Source organism: Pygoscelis adeliae, unplaced genomic scaffold, assembly GCF_000699105.1.
Source record: "Pygoscelis adeliae isolate BGI_AS28 unplaced genomic scaffold, ASM69910v1 Scaffold51, whole genome shotgun sequence".
Lineage (NCBI taxonomy): Eukaryota > Metazoa > Chordata > Aves > Sphenisciformes > Spheniscidae > Pygoscelis > Pygoscelis adeliae.
Window position 1 is genome coordinate 1118728 of NW_008824007.1, and position 19447 is coordinate 1138174.

At 36.4% G+C, this 19447-nt stretch overlaps 1 protein-coding gene across 1 annotated transcript in view; it reads left to right on the top strand.

The window, feature by feature from the left end:
- MGAT5 (mannosyl (alpha-1,6-)-glycoprotein beta-1,6-N-acetyl-glucosaminyltransferase) overlaps positions 1-19447 on the top strand; it is an 84277-nt gene that overhangs the window by 31364 nt on the left and 33466 nt on the right. Inside the window, exons 5-10 of the mRNA XM_009325824.1 lie at positions 564-635; positions 1727-1888; positions 3566-3735; positions 4622-4756; positions 11044-11177; positions 15056-15189. Of these exons, the coding sequence (XP_009324099.1) occupies positions 564-635; positions 1727-1888; positions 3566-3735; positions 4622-4756; positions 11044-11177; positions 15056-15189 (807 nt within the window). The remainder of the gene's footprint in view (positions 1-563; positions 636-1726; positions 1889-3565; positions 3736-4621; positions 4757-11043; positions 11178-15055; positions 15190-19447) is intronic.

The window sequence follows — 19447 nt, forward strand, 5'->3', positions numbered from 1 at the left end:
TATTTGTGGATGTTGTTACTTATGTTATAATTATGTTACTTATACCCTTCAAATAGGGTGGGTTTGGTTTTATTCTTCTTTCAACTTTTTATCTAGGTTGCTACAAGGTGGAACTTTGATCCTTGGGTTTTATCAGGCTTTGCCTTTTTATAAAGATATTCTAGGGCGATGGGAAATGTTCCAAAATACGTATTTTTAAAGGGCTAGAAGCATAAAAAACTCAGTGCTTTTTGAGAACATTTAGGAACTGCTCAGAGAAACATTGTTTAGAGCATTTAACAGCTGACCTCTGTCTTGAAAGGGGTTTATATCCTGTATTCATTATCATGAATGAATATCTAAATGCAACTTTTGGTTCCAAATTTGCAAGGTTAAAATAGTATTGAATTGCAAAGTCTTCTTAAGCTTTTCTTGCAAAAAGCAGTTTTACCTTGCAGTGGCTTACTAATGAGCTGATGCCTTATTTAAGCCAAAGAAAGCTGTAATATAAAGGCGGAGAGAGACTTTGGTAGACCAGCTGAAAGTAGAATAGAATGATTCCTTTTCATGTGATTGTTTTACAGGTTGAAAATTGGTGTCCTCGTTTACCTTGGAGAGCAAAAAATCCTAATGAAGAAACTGATCAAAAAACAGTGGTAAGAACGTTAGGACATGAGAAATAATTCAGTAATTGTGAGTCATGTAAAAGATCCTGGAATCCTGTGCCACATAGATGCTAATAAGACTAGAATTTACCATTTTTATTCCTCAGCTCCTCAAAACTGAAGGGAAACATCCTTGACTGTATATATGTAGCTCATCATGTATTTTCTCCAGTCGTTGTCTCGCACTGCAGTCTTGGTGGTAGATTTCCATTAAAAACATTTTTGTGTTTAAATTTATGAAATATTGTACACAGATACTGAGAAAAATTACAAATCCATAGACTGTTCACCAGTGTTAAGTGACTATATGTGAAACTGTCCATTTTTATTGTCCCATAGATCTGGGCCTTATATATAAAAATGCCTTAACAGAAGAGGCTTATATACATTCCAGTTTTGTAGTAACATTTTGATTACTCCTAATTTTTTTCCTTTAAAAACTTTACAGCATGCAGAGTTGTTTCGAAACTGTTATAACCTAGTTATGTAGCACTTAGGTATTTTAAGATAATTGCTGGGCTGTATATGAACATTGCTTACATAATTTAGATATAGGCTGTCTCATTTTGTAAAACCAATTGTTCTTAGAACAATCTAGCTTTAAAATTAATATTTCCTTTAAAATTTATACTCTAGTAATGTTTCTTCCTTCATGGTATAATAGGAGACTTCCTTGTATTTGGAAAATTCATGATATACATGAATCTTCAGCATACTGTTCTGATTTTATATTGTGTTTTAGAGATACTTTAACCTCATTTTGAAGCACATGAACAAAACCAAATCTTATATTGCAGAAATAAATACATTTTGAAACATTGCAAACGTATTCTGGGGTTACCAAATACTACTAATAAAAATAACAGTAATTTATGTGGCTTAGAAATGTCTGTTTAAAGGTATCTTAAATATTTGAACAAAAATCTCGACTTTAGTGTTAGGAGTGTATCTTTTTTCTTTTTCTTTTTTTTTTAAATGAGGAATGTAAAGCACAGAGTTCACATTTGAGTTTTTTCACTTCTGGAAAATACACTATTTGAAGAATAATGTTATGGGGGTTTTTTTAAATGCTTTAATTGAAGGCTGAAATTCGTATCAACTTTGATAATCTCTACAAAATGATGTCAAGACACGAGGAATTCAGGTGGATGATGTTACGCATCAGACGAATGGCTGATACCTGGATCGAAGCAATTAAATCACTTGCAGAAAAACAAAATTTGGAGAAGAGAAAACGAAAAAAGGTAAATGAAAACATTTTTCATTCCTGCCACTTGCAGTCATATAGGCTCTTTTAAGCTTCTTGTTCCAGAAGTAATGTCAGAGTGGAAATACCAAATACGTCTAAAAGGCTCGTGTTTATACTTGTGCCTCTTTTCAAGAAGCATTTTGCTGTTTGAAATTACTGTTACAGTGGGTATTTGCATACTTTCCATGTGTCAATCTTTGAGTAAGTTTTCTAACCTCTTCAATTTTGGATAAAATAGAGACTATGTAGAAGTTTCTAAAGGGAGAAACTGTAAATTTACTGCAAGCTGATGACATTGGAGTGTTTTACGTAGTTGTAGAAAACAACAATTGTACATCTTTGTCCAAAATTGAGACTTTAAATGGCCTATTTCTGTTTTGGATTTGAGTAGACTTAAAGTTGACCACAACTTTGGATTGGATCAGTTTAGATCTCCTGTAATGAGTTCAATTTAAAAACCATGAAATTCTTGAAGTAAAAAGTTATTTATTTATTTATTTATTTATTTTTTAAATTACCTCAGCTAGTTAAGATAAAGCCAAAAGCTGTAAAGACAACGGTTTCCCTTCCTGCCTTATTCTTACTGGAGCCAGTCCTGATTGACAGCGGGCCATGCACGGTCATGTTTCTACCCACTCTTAAGCGTGGCTGGCTCCAGCTCAGATCCTTGCTTGAGATTCTCAGTCCTCACATGAGGTGTAGGCTCCATGTTGCGGCTCTAATGTTTGTCACATAATACAGCCCTTGAGTAGGCTCACCCTCTGTCAAGGAGCAGCAACCCTTCTCTTTCAAGCAGCCCTCCAGCCTGGTTTATTAAAGAAATATAACACCTGAGAATACATAAACTCAAGAATAAACAGAAGCAGTACTGTCCTGCATAGGCAGTTTTGATGGGATGCTCTAGTGCTTATTCTTTGCTTTTAAAAGTCCTTTGAGGTTGCTCTGTAAAACGTGGTGATTTCATTTTAATGTGTCCAGTTCAGTTCTGGGAGCTGCAAGAGATTAGAACAGAATGTTTTTTTGAACGTTGCTTCGTTTTAAAGAGTGCGGGAAAAGGGTTTTGGGTGTTTGGGAGTTTTTATGCTTGGCACTGTATGTACCCACACTCAAATAACAGTCCAGGTATTTTGCGAAGTGTTTGGAACTCAACTTCTGTGCTTCGTTAGAAAGGAAAGCACAGATTTCAAGGAACTACAGAGAAAACTCTCCTCCAGTGGCAATGGAGAGGAGAGGTTGGGAAAGCATCCTGCTACTCTTACACAGTCTTTCCAAGTTCTTAATGGCTTGTTCACAACAGCATACCCTTCCTTAACTATACTGTCTTGCATAAGCAAGTGTATCCTACTTGAGAATATAAGTGGTTATTCAGTCAAAATAAGTTAATATGAGCCACAACTTTCTGTGCAGAATTACAGATTATTTTGTGAATAAGACTAATTTTGAGGGTTTGTTTAATTACTGATCTGGTGGCAGAATATAGTACAAAACAATGCGGTAATATTCTTACAATTACTGTTCTAGAGATCCATTACAAAATTAAAGGGTGGGAGTATTGGATTTCTTTAGTTGATTTTTTGGCCATAGTTGGAATTTAAGAGAAATAAAAAATGCTGTGAGGTATACTAGTTGCATATTTAATGTCGATAACACTAACATATGACTTTCCTTCCAGATTCTTGTTCATCTGGGGCTTTTGACAAAAGAATCTGGATTCAAGATTGCAGAAAATGCATTTAGCGGTGGCCCACTAGGTGAATTAGTCCAGTGGAGTGATTTAATTACATCTCTCTACTTACTGGGCCATGACATCAGGATTTCAGCTTCACTGGCAGAGCTCAAGGAGTAAGGAGATTACTTTCACTTTTGAAACTGGAATAAAAAAAAAAAAATTGTAAACTCTTGAAGCTTCTATTAACAGTATATAATTTCTTGAAGCATAAAATGAAAGTGATAATTCACTAAACAGACAATAAGATTATTTTCATGAGCTAAGTATACGTGCTATGAAAAGGATAATGTGTTTTCATTGTAGCTTCAGGCTCCTGAGACTTCATAAATTAATGTTGTAAAATTCAAACTAAGCAGCTTATTCTTTAACATTCCAGGTGTTTTAACCAGCTGCAACAGGAAATGTTACGGACTAGCCTAATTCTGTGTCCTCTTCTTCAGCTTCTGCTATTCTTCACTTAGTGTCCGATTTTAAAATAAAGGTTTAAATCCTTTAAACACATTACTTTTGATGCAGTTAATTGCTTATGTTAGGTCAAATTGCTACCTCACATATCTTTGTCTTGCTTTGCATACTAGTTCAGCATTAGGCATAAAACGTCTGTTTTAAGCTTGAGCATGTACACTTTCTGTAGCTTTCATTTTTTTATAACAAACATGACAGCATCATTTTATAGAGAGCTCTTATACTATAAAGCTGTCAATAGAAGTCAGAGATTATTTTAAAAAATTTCAAAGCTCACTATTTTTAAACATTCCAACCATATTACTCTCTTGTTTAAACTAGATGAGTTTTTTAGTGAAAATTAGCGCTTTACTGATGTATAAACAGTTCTTTAATAAATGCTGAGCATCTTTAGCATTTGAGTGTTCTTACATGGTTCCTGATTTGGAAAAGGCTTTTTTGGAAAGGGGAATTATTGGTATAAATAGTATTAGAGCATCTATTCAAGGTATTTGGAAAGTACTACTTTTCCATATTCCTTCTTTCTTTGTTTAGGATTATGAAGAAGGTTGTAGGTAACAGATCTGGCTGCCCTACCCAGGGGGATAAAGTTGTAGAACTCATTTACATTGATATTGTGGGACTCACTCAGTTTAAGAAAACCCTTGGTCCGTCATGGGTACATTACCAGTAAGTATAACACTTATTTGACCTCTTAACTGCTTTGTTAAAGAACTTTTGTTGAATAACACATGTCAGAATACCAAGGTGAGTACATCCACATGAATTTGAATTTATTTAAAAGTGAAAATGTGGTTCTCTATTGTCTTCCACTCTTAGGAATAAAGGGGCTATTACCTGTTTATTGCATACCATCTTTATCCCCCCCAGCAAGTTTGGGGTTCTTGGATTCAAGCATTTTTAATCTTAATGAATTATATTATCTTGTTGAGTCATCATCTTTGCCTTTCTTTCCCTCCTTTCTTTACAAACACCCCCCCCCTTTTGTTCTGTAAATTAGTAGATGAGCTGAGAGGTTATTGTATTTTGTTGTTTAGTTGGAATACCAAAGGCATGTTTTGTTTGCCAGTGTTCGTAGCTGTACTGGATTGATGATTGTGGAGATTCGTCTATTCTAATTGTATTGCCCAACAACAGCAATGCAATTTTTTCTGTTCCATCCCTTCAGATCCTGGGCAGAAAGTTGTCTTCAGGGGTAGGTCTAAAGAATAAACCTGCTTGTAACTGCAGTTGTTGCTTCTGTAATCTATAAACATCTTTCCATTAGAAATGGAAGATGGCGGTCACAAGAAATTACTTTGTACAGCCTTCTTAGTGTCTGCAGTTTTAGAACCACGTTTCTTTTTGTCAATAACTTTAAATCAGCAAGCATCCCATGTGTTGTATGAATACATATCAGCATGAAATAAAACCAAATCTAATTTACTGACTTTGATTTTTCTATACCTAATTGAATTAGCTGTGTTTCATGATCCGTAAAGTCCAGTAAACCCTACTTTAAGGAAGGTATTGAAAGGTGTTCATTGCAGGCAGAAAAATTGTTTTCTCTCTACCTCGGGATTTTCTAGAGCATTGGATCTTTTCAGCATAATTTTAAATGAGAGTACTGTGATCAGCGTTGCAGATTAGATTACTCTTAATCTCTTTTTTGAAGCAGAGGAGTAAACAGATATCCTGTTTTTTAGGAGCCTGTTAATAAAGATAATCCCATTTTCTACTGAGCTGCAGTTGGTTGTCTGTCTGCCAGATGTAATTGTCACTAGGTGATCACATACAGTATTGTGGTCAGGATATAAAACCGTACTTATAAATTTAAAATGTTTCTTCCCTTTTGCTTTCAATTTCCTACTTGGTATATTCTGTAACGAAGATATGGAAATACACTGTGACATTGAGATTGTTAGATTAGCTCTTCAATTTTTCTTGCTTATTTCATGAATCATTAAATCTTAAGTTGTCAATCTGTTTTTCATTGATTCCTAATTTGTGGTAATGACTGACTTTTTCTGGTTTAGGAGAGTAGAATTAAATTTAACTCTAAATAAATACCTTAGGGTAGTATAGGAGTTTTTATTAGGTTTTTGAAGAAGAAAAGAATTACTCAATGCCTCTCTTCTACAACATTGGATTTCATGGGATGGAAGAGGACCTCATCTAGTCCATACCCTTGCAGAAAAGTAGATAGAATGTATTTGTCCTTCTTGAGAGATTTTTGCCTGATCTTTTACTGAAGACTCCAAAGATGCCCCAGCCATTCTTTTATATCGTTAAGCTTTTCTTTAAAGTGTTTTTCTTGGCCTGATTTCTAGCAAACTGCCCGTTACCGCATATTCTAATATGGTTCTGGGGAATAAATTACTTCTTTCCCCTCTCTGCCAGCTTCTAGAATATCTTATATTCTGCTTTCCTCCAATTTGCTTTTTTCCAAAATGAATTTACGGGTTTTGATCATTACTTACAATTAAGGTTTTGTAGACCTTTCATCAAACTTGTTGCATTTGTTGGGAATCTCTCTAATTACTTGATACTGTTCCTCAAGTTCAGTGTACAAAAAGGGGTCCAGAGTCTAGCAGAGACTACCAGAATTGATTAGAGCAGAAGAATAAATTCATAACTTCATGCAAGGTATCTCCTGTTTGAGGATCCTCTTGCAATAATTTTTTTTTTCTCTCAGCATCATGAGTTGCCTCAAATTTTGTCACCAAAATACTTTAAAGTTAAAACTAGTACGTCCAGTGTAAGAGCATAATTTCATGTCTTTGTTTAATTCATTCCAGTAAAATAAACATTATCACAAACAAAGCTGCCTTATAGTCCTTGTTCTTTATAAACTTCGCTTTCTCACTCAATTGTATTTCATGTCAGTAGGAATAATTCTTTGTCTTGAAAGAAGTGTTTTGCTTTATGTCATATAGTTTTTCAGCAGATGTGCTGGTCAGCTCAGTATGGTTTATGCAGACCAGACTCAAGTACAAATAAAAACTTGTTTATTCACTTCAGATTGGAATAGAGTGGTAGAATACACCTATGCCCTCAGAACAGTCTCTTGATAAAAGTGCCATTTATAATCTTGGTGAGTGAATTTGAGGCCTGAGGAAATTTTTGGTAATTGTAAATTAGTTTTCTAGACCTGCTAGCTCAAAAGAATGACCCTGCTGCTCTGAGAGGTGAGTATTTCTGAACAACCGAAATACTGTTTTGTACAGCTGAGATCTGTAGCACCAATGTATCTTGGTAGTACGTGCTTTATCTGTGGTATAATTGGTGCTGTAAATAGCAGGAATATAGCAAAACAGGTCTCATTATTGGGTGCATCTTATCTTCAAGCAGAAGAATGCCTGGACATACTGTATTTTTCAGTTCTGAAGTCTGGATATTTGAATGCAGTTTATGTGCAATGAAGCAACATAAAAATTAGTAGCTTAATATAGTCTGAGGAGTGCAGCTCATTGCCTTTCTTAGCACCCGCATCCTCCATACAGCACATAAGAATCTGGTACTTTTTCATTTTTCTACAGTCTCTCTAGCAATGACTCATTCCCATATGCCAAAAATCCAACTGGCTTTATTCTTGAAATAAATTAACATGACAGCTATCCTGAAAAATGAGCAACATTGCTGCTTCTTACATGTTCTCTAGAATACATCTGCTTTGGAAGAGTTATTTTCTGACTAAGTTTTTACATTTTAAATGCAAGTACTGAGTGGCCTGAAAGTTAATGTGTGTGTCTGCAAGGATTTCTATAGGCAGATATGAGCTGCTCATGGTAGAGCTGGCTGGACATAAGCCCAAACAGTCTGGAGTCTGTGTATCTGTGCTGGCACGTTGCTGTGCCTGAGCTCAATGTGCCTACAAAGCTTCCAAACCAGAATTGGTTGGGTTTTGACCAGCTGCCTCCCAAGAAGATGTCTGCAGCCACTGGCATATATGTACCCTTTATTTAACAGTTTATGCTGGCATAGGCACTAGTTGCTGACAGTGGTGGGTGCTGCTGGACAGCATTGCTCGTGTAGACAAAGATGAAGTATATGTAAGTAGAGTAAAATTATAACTGCAGGTGGGAGAAAGATAAGAATAAATGTGTATAAATACTTCCACTAGGACAGCCCAGTTAAGTTTGTGCTTATGCCCAATATTTAAGGAAAACCAGTCACTTTAAAAATGGTCATAATTCTGGATTACTTTTGTCTAAATTTTTTTTGTGAGCCCCAAACTTGTCACTTCTAATATCTTAGAAGAAGACTTTTATATGGATGTTTCTATATGCAGTTTGCTACCCACCAGTCCTCTTTTTAATTAGTTACTGAACAGACTAATCAGTCTGACACCAGTTCCAAGGCATGCTGTAATTCTCTGTAACTTCCTGCTAAAGCTAGGTGACACTTTAGGAAGGAGGGGGCAACTGAGTAAAAAACTAAAGTTAAAATCACACTAAATTAACATTTTTATTTAAAATATATCCCTGCTTTAAAAAAAATACTGCTTTGCCATTTTCAAAATGAATTATTTCACTTTAGAAATGCTAAAACATTATATGTAAAATCAAAATTTTGTTTAAAAATAGTTCAATTGAAAGAGATTTAAACCACTGAGTGAAAGAAATGGAGAATATAGTACTTGGTGAGACAATTGAGGCGCTCCTACTTATGTTAAAATATCAGTTCAGTGTAGCTGGCATTATTTACGTTCATTTCTAAATTTTAAATCTTTACTTTACCAGTTCTTTTCTGCTGCATTTCAGGGATTAGGTTCACCACTTGAACGTTTGATCTCCTATACTATTTCTGCAGACACTTGTACTTTCCGCTGTGATCTTTTTCTCTTCTTGTTCTGACTTTCTTTATGCCTGAATCGTATAAATATATTTGGTTTTTCCTGCTTCCTGGTTTAGCTTAGTTTCCGTTGCATCACATGTCCTGTCCTGCTTCAGAGGCCCTGTGTGTATTGGACATAGTTACAAATGTCCCTAAGAACAGTACATACCTTACATCTGAATACAGAAAAAAGAGAGGAAACAAAGCACTTTGAGATGATCGCATGCGATGTAGTGCTCCTTACATACATAATTTGACAAAGTCCAGTAATGTTGCAGTTTTTCAGTAGCTTTCACCCATTTTTCATTCCCCTGTAGTCAAGTACCCAGCCAAAAGCTGTATATTTGATAAGAATTTTGTTTTAAGGCCTGCCAAGAAATAAGAGGGCTTTTATTACTGAATGATTTATCAGTGCAGAAGTTGTTTTCGTCCTGCTGGAGTATTTTGTATAATGCAGAGATAATTGCCACTATTGTAAAATATTTTCGTTGAGAACAGTTGACATAAAACACTGCACAGAAACTGATCTGTCAGCTTTGTTGTTTGGCGAATCATAATGTGTTGTATATTTTGACTTTCTTTTTGCTTGAAAGATCTCTGTGAAGATTAAAAAAAAAGTAAATTTGCTCTATTTGACTTTCAAATACAAAGGTGGCATTTCATATGTGACTTTAAAAGTTGCTGGCGTTTTTTCTATTTCCCAATTTAATGGATACTTTAGAGAAAGGAGCAACATATAAGAAATATGTAAATGTATTTTTGGGACTAAATTCTTTCATCTTTTAAAGCTGAAAAATGGTTGGAGCTAAGTTCTTTCACCTTTTGAGGGCAAAATTCTTTCACATTTTAAAGCCAAAATCCTGGTGTTTTACTGAACAGAATGTATATGGGCTTGAAGCATGGGAAATGTTGAAGACTGGGACATATAGCCATTTTTAATAGTAACTTTTGCAGCTACCTCCCTTGTCTGCCACCCGTGAGGTTGTGTCTCTTCCTTAGCACATGGAAGCCCAGTGATGCAATGTGCAGATAAGAGTTCATGTCTTTATAACATAGTGGCACATGAGGTAGGAACACATCCTATGTAAGTCTTTTCTGAAAATTTTGTTTGTGGAGGGCTGAAGAATGACAGGGTCAGCAGCTTTGGAGCCATATAATCCAGTTCATTTGCAGTGGAGCCAATGGTCAGTATGACGGCTATAAAGTTCCTGTCCAAGCCATATCAAAGGTTTGGCAGGCTGTATTTTGGAAACGTAACGTCTATGAATCTGTATGCTAGACTGCGTACCCTCTATTTCATACTGAGACTTTTTCTGCTTTTCATGTACTATGGGCCCTTTTTTGAAAGGAGCCACTCGTAAATGAAGTAATTTTTTTTTTTTTTCCCCAAGGGATTAATGGGAGTTTAAATAAAGGACTGAATGTGATTCTCTCATCCCAGACCCTTTGTAATCCAATGCCAAGGTTTCTCTCAGTTGTAGACTGGTTGTTGCAGACATTTGACTTTTGTATTGTTTCTTCAAAAAACTGTGACAAAATGTTTCATAAACAAATAAATGGTCTGTCTGACCACAAGTGTTCAGCAAATTAAACTGTGTTTAGTGCTTCTCCAGTAGGTGTAATTGACCCAAAAGTCAGAACCTGGAGACTAAATACAATTGTCTAAAGACAAAGTACTATTCTGCTCTGATCTTCTTGGCATGTGGCCCTTGGCTGTTGCGTTGATTTTGTAGTAATGGGTGAGAACATTAGAAAATAGATGAAGAATCCTCTCTTCTTCTGCCTAAATTCTACTTCAGAGCCTCAGGAATGTAGGTAACCACAGTAGTATTCCCATAAGCTCTACTTGGATGTTAAAGCATAACTTCATTCTGTAAGAATAAAGAAACCCAAAATAAGCTCCAGGGTTGCTATTTGAATGTCTGATATATCCTTGAATTTGCTGATTGTAATGTCTTTGTGAATATAATATGAACAGAAATGTTTGAAATTAAAATGTACCTTCAGTTTATAAATCATCCACAGTTGCAAACAAAAACAAAACACATCATCTTAATTATCATAACTATGTATATATACACACATGCTTGTATATACACATATGCATGTGTGCATACAGTAATTTTTTTTTTTTCTTTTAGGTGTATGCTAAGAGTTCTGGATTCCTTTGGAACTGAACCAGAGTTTAACCATGCCCATTATGCACAGTCTAAAGGCCACAAGACACCATGGGGAAAGTGGAACCTTAATCCACAGCAGTTTTACACAATGTTCCGTAAGTATCCCTGTGTTTATAAATAATTTGGAGCTTTAAAAAGAAATGCTGTCATTGAGAAGAATTTTTGTGTTATGAAAGACAAGTTCATGGTTTAATAAAATGCAGCTGCTAAATGGGCAGAATCGTGTCAATAAGTGTCTGTAGACTATGCAAAAGCTCTATCGCGCTTCCATCCAGCGAACAGAAAATAACAATATCAACTTAATATAAATAACGGTAGGGAACTGTATTCTCAGAGTACTTGTGGAAAGTGGTGATTGGCTTTTTCTTCAAGTGTCGGTGAGTTTGTTTTTGTTAGTTTTGCCTTCTCAAATCCTGCTATGGAGTGATAGGTTTTTGAGGAACTTGCTAGATTGCATTTTTATAAACAGCACTCTTGCATTTCATCATGTTAAACTGAAGTGTGTAACTATGTTGTTGCATTTCTGCTTTTTTCCCTCAACAACTGAGTAGCACAGTTCCTTCGCCATTTCTTTGCATTCAAGATTAATAAACTAGCACTCAGCAAAAACAATTTTTTGTCTCTATTTTTTTTGTGGATTTCTCAAAATTTTCACCTAGCTTGTTTCCATGTTGTGAGCATTCATCCTGAGGTGAACTGATTCACATTTTTTTGCCGGCAGTGTACAAAGCTATTGAAAAACAAGTAGTAGATTTCAACATCATTGTAGATCTTTGGAGCATTGTTAAATATCTTAAAAACAACAACAAAAAAACCTAAAAAAGAAACAGAACAGAAAAAAAATATAAATTCTGTATAAATTGGATCAGATTAAATGAATACAGTGACCTACTCCAGACGTAGTCTTTGACTTTATGGTACTAGGTTCTAGAATTAAAGGATCTTTCTCTTGCATGTTGTAGTAGTGGTTCAAGTGTGTTATCTCTCAAAGTTGCAGAAAGATTCACCACTGCCAGCTTGAGGGTAAGTGAGGCTTAGGAAAGAGGAAGGTGCATGCATGCTGTTGTGTGCAGCAACTTCTCAGCCCAAGTCTGTAAAGAAACACTTGCTAGTGACCAGCCTGACCTCCAAAGTTTGGTGGTGGTCCCTGTCTGAGACTAAGGCCAGGGCATGCACTGTTCTCTCTCACCAGACTTCATAGTCAAGTCTTTCAAACTTTTCTGCTTTTCATAGCAGAACTATACATGCTGCTGTCTGGTTGACATGCTTTTGATTTCAGTTGCCCTGTAAAATTCTTGAGAGGCGTATTTTGTCTGTCAACATTTGCCATGCAAGTTTTTCCAAAGAAATATAAGTGAAGGTTGTTCAAAAGATAAAAGACCGCATTCACAGTTGTTTCAAAGCAAGTAACAAAACACGTGGTGGGGAAATGTGACTTGGAAGTGGTTGCAGAGTTTGTGTCTGGACATTAGTAAGCAGAGCTTGCTCCATATCCACGCGATTTGCTAATATTTATTGGTTTATGTCCTAAATGGGAAGGGAGCCAAAAGCTCAATCATGCTGTATTTAAGTAGCCCAGCTGTTGGGAAATTTGTGTGTGAGGTCCTGTTCAAGATAGCACCAAGGGTGATGATGCACTTGAGGAAAACAGTTGCATGAATACTTGTGGTACAGCTGTGTGAGTGCACTCCTCAATGCCACTCCATGAAATGCAGAAGAAAGTAAATCTTCTCTGTAGAGATCATCTCTGTTGTGGCAGTATAGACTACTGTTACAGTCTCTTGTTCAGACCAAATCACTTCATAATGAATTTTCAGAAGAGTATGAGTATATTGGAATTTCAATAAATAACCATTTCCAATTTTTACTACTGGAAGTGACTGCTGGTTTTCCTTTGCAGGAAAAGTGGTAAAGAGATTGCAAGCAAACTCATTCTGAAGCATAAGTGATTTCAGTGCTATAGATTATTCAAGGATTTTGCTGCTTTTTGTACTAGGTGCAGAAGAGTCAGTATTCTGTGATATTTAAAGTTTATTTTTGTTTTTAGTTCTCTGCTCCAGAGATAGCACCATCTTTATGGGGTTGTGATTAAAAGTGCATGTTATGCATCAGTAAAGATTTTAGGAGAGGTTGGAACCCTGGACAGTTTCCCAAGATCCCCAGACTCTATTATGTTTTGAGAACTCTGATTATAAGGGCAGAAAATTATTACTGAGTAACAAGCAAGCCCTATTCAAACCTGTGGCATATTACCAAATGCTTGACTGTTCTCTGAGCTTTCCAGAAGCATGAGGGGTTTTTTTCCCGTTTTTATGTTTTTTATTTAAATTCTTTTATGCAAAATAACAGCACTGGTATTTTAACATTGCATGATCTTGCTTAAAAATCCAAGTGCTTCCTGTCAGTGATGTTTGAGGCACTGAATTCCACCAGATCTAAGTGCTAACTTTAACAAAGGTTTATTTTTCTTCTGTGTGTGTACCGCCTTGCCTCTCCTTTGAATGCAATCTCTCATCAAAAAATATGAAAAGATGGAAAAATGCCCCTTTTCAGGCATATTTGCAATGTGCCATTTGCTATGCTAAATTCTAAAATGTCCTTGGGTCTAAGTGAGTGCCTAACTGTTGCTGAGGCATTTTTTGTGAAAAAGAGCAATTGTCGTTTGAAAGACTAAATGTAATGGCAGAGCGAAGTGTGCACTGTGTATGGTTTCTCTGTTCTACTGCATTATCCAGTTGGCTGATTTTCAGGAATCAAAAAGCAAAACCTCATAATTGCAGTAGAATTTTTTTTTTTTTAAAGAACTTTGACCATAGGTTTAGCATTGCATGTGTCCTAAGTGCCTGGGGCATTGTCTTTGGGTGTTTGGGTTTTTTTGTTTGGGGCTTTTTTTAACTTTGCAAAGCATGCGTAGCAAGAAATTGTCAGCTTGTGTGCCAGAATTTAAAAGGGAGGCTTATAGAGGAGATCCTAGTGTTTATTGCAGCCTATTCCTATGTAAACTTGTGAGGCTATGACACTTTTTAGAGAGGCGCAAAAATCCCACATTGGAGTAATTTCTATATAATAGGGATGGATTTTTACCTGAAGCCTTGAATGTTGGAGTCCATCCCTGGAATTAAAAACCCTGTCTACAAAAAGAAAAAGAAAAAACAAAACAACAAAAAAACCTTGGTTTTAATGAGCCTATAAGTCTGTGTCTTTATAGGAGGAGAACAGTGGCTGGTATTGCTGGATGTCACTGCTTGAAAAAGACCAACAGAGGCTAAAAATAATATAGAAAACTAAGAGTGAATTGCATATCCTTTGCGTGCATTTTTTTTGTCTGGGAGCTGAATTGACAATAATTTTGCCAGCTTCAGTTGTCACCTTTCAGTATTTTATGATAGATAAATCTGAGTGAATTAGGCAGTGAAATTTGTATTCTGATCTGCATAGTGTGACTTTGTAGGCTACTAATTAGCATGGATACATAATATGCAGTGAGTTGGATGGTTGGTATTCGTGCAATATAGGAGGTGAACCCAAGAAATTTACTAAAATTTATTTATGACATTGAGCAGCATACAGCTTTGTTAACAAGCATAAATCCATTTTTTTTCCCAAATTGTTGGTATTGCATCTCTGAGATTGTCAAGCTGCATTTCTTCTGGTTCTCTTCTCTCTAATAATAAAATAAAGCTCAGCACACAAAAAATCATTATCATTGGTCTCGGTCCAGCTACAGAATTTTTATTGTCAGAAACGAGCCAGAAAATAACTGCTTACTTCAGTAGACATATGCAGCAGGACTTAAAATTAGTAAGAACTATTCTCAATAATAAAGCAAGCAAATGTATCTCTCGGTATGAATGTGAAGAAAGTGGTCTGGTGAATAATAACGTTCCTTATACCTACTTTTCTCACAACATTCACACTTTTGTAACATTAACTGATCCTTTAAAACATTTTGAATATGGTCCGTTTCTTACAGCTCACACTCCGGATAACAGCTTCCTTGGATTTGTGGTAGAGCAGCATCTGAACTCCAGTGACATTAAACACATTAATGACATCAAAAGGCAGAATCAATCTCTCGTTTATGGCAAAGTAGATAATTTCTGGAAGGTGAGTTTTCTATGCTCATATACTTGAGCAAATTTATTTTGATCAATATAATAAAGCATAACTCTAAATTTAAAAGTATCCCTTCTCTCTAAATCTATTAAGTTCTTTTTCTGAAAACAAACATATTTAAATAATTAAATTGAACATTTTTAAGTCTTTCTGATGAGGAAACTTCTGTCTAGATTGATGTGGATCCTTTGCTATTTATGTACAGCTTTCTGAAGAATAAAAAATTTTTATAGTCTTGATATCACAATAATTTTGGAAAATGCAGAAGTTGTTAAAAGTAATGGGAAATTGAAGGTGTCAGAGGCTTTGTGAACTTTAATCAGTCATAAGCAAATGTGTCTTTCAATTATTTCTTATATCTACAACCAAAAATGTGCTGCATTTTGAACTGGAAATTGTGTTTCAATAAAGACCCTAGAAGTGTTCAACCTCATTTTATCTCCCTGTAATAATATCAGAGTTTTGTTTCTTAAATACTGCAGTTACTGCATTGTCTCCTGTCTGCAGATGAGAGCTGCAGAATAACACTACCGAGGTTTGGTCATATTTTCTCAAGTTAATGTATATTGTGTTGTTAAGCTCACAGTGGTCTCTGCTTTTTGTCCACTGTCCTTTTCTGGAGCTCCTTCCAGGCTGCCACACCTGGGAGTGTCTCTCATGCAGTTTTCAAAGAAAAGTGATTACTTACTAATAACTGGATTTCTTCCAAGTTACCTCTAGCTCTGTGTGCCCATGTACTCTGTATGCCTTCCCTCCTGCCTAAAAAGACCTTATTTTAAGCCTCTTGTCAACTGAAAAGGGAACTGATCAGTACGTGCTGTGCCATACATAGGACCAAACGATACAACAGTGTGAGAGTAGCCATGTCTCACATTTTCTTTCCTTTTCTCTTCATTGGCCTGAGAAAATCAGTCTTGCACAGTTTTCTGAACCACAGAAGCAACATTTAGTCTGATAACTCTGATTATACAGAACAAATCCTTGAAACATGATAGCCACAAGTAAATGGTCCATCTGTGACACAAAACAAAACAAAAACTTAAGAGAAATGGGAGAATGTTGCAAAAAGGTAGAGCTGAATGCTTCTTGGCTACTGTGCTGAGAAAAATATGTATATTAGCTGTGCATGTTCAATTGTGATCTCTCAGGTTTATATTTGGGCTTATTGCACTAAGCCATGTAATCTGTGTCTTAAAAGGAAATTTTGCTTTGCATCGTAGTAAATACTGTGACAGTTATTCTATCTGGCTCATGGTATAGAACGACTTAGTATGCCCCCGTCTGCAGTCTCTTCTTCTGTCTGCAGAATGCTGGAGCAGAGCTGGGATCCTTTCATTTGACTCTTTTCTAGCTGAAGCTCTTGCACTTTTAGTTCCTGATCTCATTGTCAGTCTCTCAGGAACGGTTGCACGTAATAATTCTGTATACTTCCTGACCTGATTTGTAGTGCATATCAGCAGAACAACCTTATTGAATACTAGTTGGATTTAAGGAACAAGATAGTTGCTTAGTCACCAGGGTTTTTTTTCACTGACATATATATCTTTCTCGGTTTATTCAGTCTGCATGAATTCAGAAATATGTATTAATAGCTTATATGCCCAGAGGGGAGATTTGTGATTGCCTAGTCTGAGATTCTGTATGACACACAGGATATTCACGGGCTGATTAAGACAAAAACGCTGCTTTTTGGAAAAGAACGTCCAATCTTGATTTTTAAATAGCACATGATGGAAACCCCACTATTTCCTCTGGTAAAATCCTGGAATAGTTGCCTTCTCCCTTAAGACTTTGCATTGTTTCTGGTACAGATTTCCCAATGGTAATTTCCAGTCTTAGTATCAGTTTTAGAGTTTGTCTACTGGACTGACGATGTTTCTGTTATGTTTTCCTGTAGGAATATATAGGTTGAGGTCAAAGTAACCCATAGTCATCTCCTGAAAAGCCTGTATATGCTGAACCACTGAGCTTTGTGCTTTCTAATCCTTAAGTGTTCTCACGTGTCTGTTTTCTCTAAACCTTTTCAAGATTATTCACATTCCACTTGAAATGTGAATGTTAGCAAAGGGCATGTGGACCGTACCGGCACCAAATAAAAAAGAAATACTATATGCATTGTTAGGCATATCCTCTTTTCACCATTAGGAACTCGTGTTTAGATGACTTCTCAGCCAAGACCCTTGTATTATTTTTTAGAATTGCTGCTTTTCAAGTCACTGCTCCATTTCTATAAGTATTGCCTGTCTTGTTTCTTCCAAGGTGTATGATTTAATACCTGGCCATATTAAAATGCTTACTGTATGCTTGTAACATCAAGCACATTAAAACTGTAACTTGCAGACTGTAACTGCAGTCATGCCCATATGCACTGGTACGTAAAGTGCAATCACTGCAGATAGGCTTTGAATTGGTGGCAGTGTGGGATGTCTTATCTGGAGTGATAAAATCCAAATCTTGTGATCAACAGAAAGCCTGAACTAATCTTGTGTCTGTGTAATTTGCTTATTTCATGTTTCCTTCATTTTCCCTGTTCAATGTTCTTTTCATCTGCCACCCATGGCTTGTACTGAACCAGACTAATCTATTTATCCTGCTAATTTTCTTTATATTGAACGTGGCCAATTAACGAAGTGTCATCTCCACAGTATACATGTGTCACTGCTGGGTCTGATCAGTTGTTAGAGAAGCACGGTGTGAAGGGGAGAGCGTTCCAGTCCCCAGACTGAGGTGCTTTTGGGGAATAGTAGTTGCAAATAAATTGTTTAATTTTAAACCAAGCAGGTTGAAATGGAACAGAGGTATGCACAGGACCTTTTTTCCCTGAGGGTGGGACTTGAATAGCTAACTGCCATCACGGTTTTATATAGCCGTGGACATGGGTCCTTTTCTGCATCTGGCTAGGCCTGTAAAAGAAAAAAAAAAAGATGCCAAATAACTTGTCATTTCATCTTTGCTAAAAATCCCCATATTCCCAGCTCTGCTGCATGGCTGGGCAGAGTTGGTGACGCTAGCTCAGACCACCTGCTTAAACTGTGTATACTAACCAGGTTATTGTAGCTAGAGAATTACGGATTGTTTACAGACAATGTTCTGTCTTCCCACATCATTCAACGGGGCTAAACTCTGGTTTGAACATGACAAGTAACGGGGAGGAATACAGTGATCGCTTCTGTCAGCTCTGCTGGATACAGAAAAAAATGTCAGCCCATGGCCTGAGACCAGTGGCATTCATCCCATGTTACAGTGGGGAAGTCTAGGTGCATCTTGCTGGAGGTCAGGAAGGATGTAAGCTGCAGAGACTGTAAGAGACTTCTTGTTTACTTCCTTCCGATAACTAAATCAGTCGTAAGTGGGTTGAGGCTTACAAATAGGAGGCTCTAAAGAATTTAGCTACATTTCTAAAGATTATCCTTAGAGGTAAGCTATCAAGGGCAACATTTGCCAAGTTTTGGATGTGTTTGTTGTAATCAAAGGTTTGGGTTTTTGTCTGGGATTTCTTGGCAGTACTACGGAGAGACCTATCTCTGCCTAAGTGAAAAAGAAGGAATGAATAAAATGAGTGAAACCCATAATGCTCTCCATTTTCAAAATTGGCTTTAATTACAGAACATTTCAATTAAAAGGGAATGTTTGAAGCCTTTCAAGTCATCTTAGCTCCTGTTTCAATCTAAGTCTTTCCTTTCTTCTTCTTCCTGCAACTTCCTGTCATACTATTCCAATACTTCTACCCTTAATCCTAGAAAGAAAAAAGAGTCAAGATTCATTTTATGCTATTTGCTATTTCTTTTTTTGTGGGGTGCTGTGAGAGAAGTCAGAATTTTGCTTGTATCGGAAAATATCCATCAATGCATAACATACAATCGTATGATGATTGCTTTAATAGATTGTTTTATAGTGTATTGGAGTTGCTGTAAAAATATTTATATATTTAAAGGCAAAATAATGTGTAAGTTTGTTACTAATGCCACTTGACAAGATGGGCATTCTTCTTAAATGTGTACTGTCTGCATAACAAGTTTTGGAGAATCAGAGATGGGAAATGGTTACATTTAGCTTGTTCTCAATGGGAAAGTACATAACCAAGGCTGTTCTTACTTAAGAGCCTTTATAGCCCCGTGTGGCATATGTAATTTCCCCATTGTATGCCCTCTTGCATGGAGTGCATGTTGACAGCCGGCTGAACATGAGCTGGCAGTGTGCCCAGGCGGCCAAGAAGGCCAATGGCATCCTGGCCTGTATCAGAAATAGT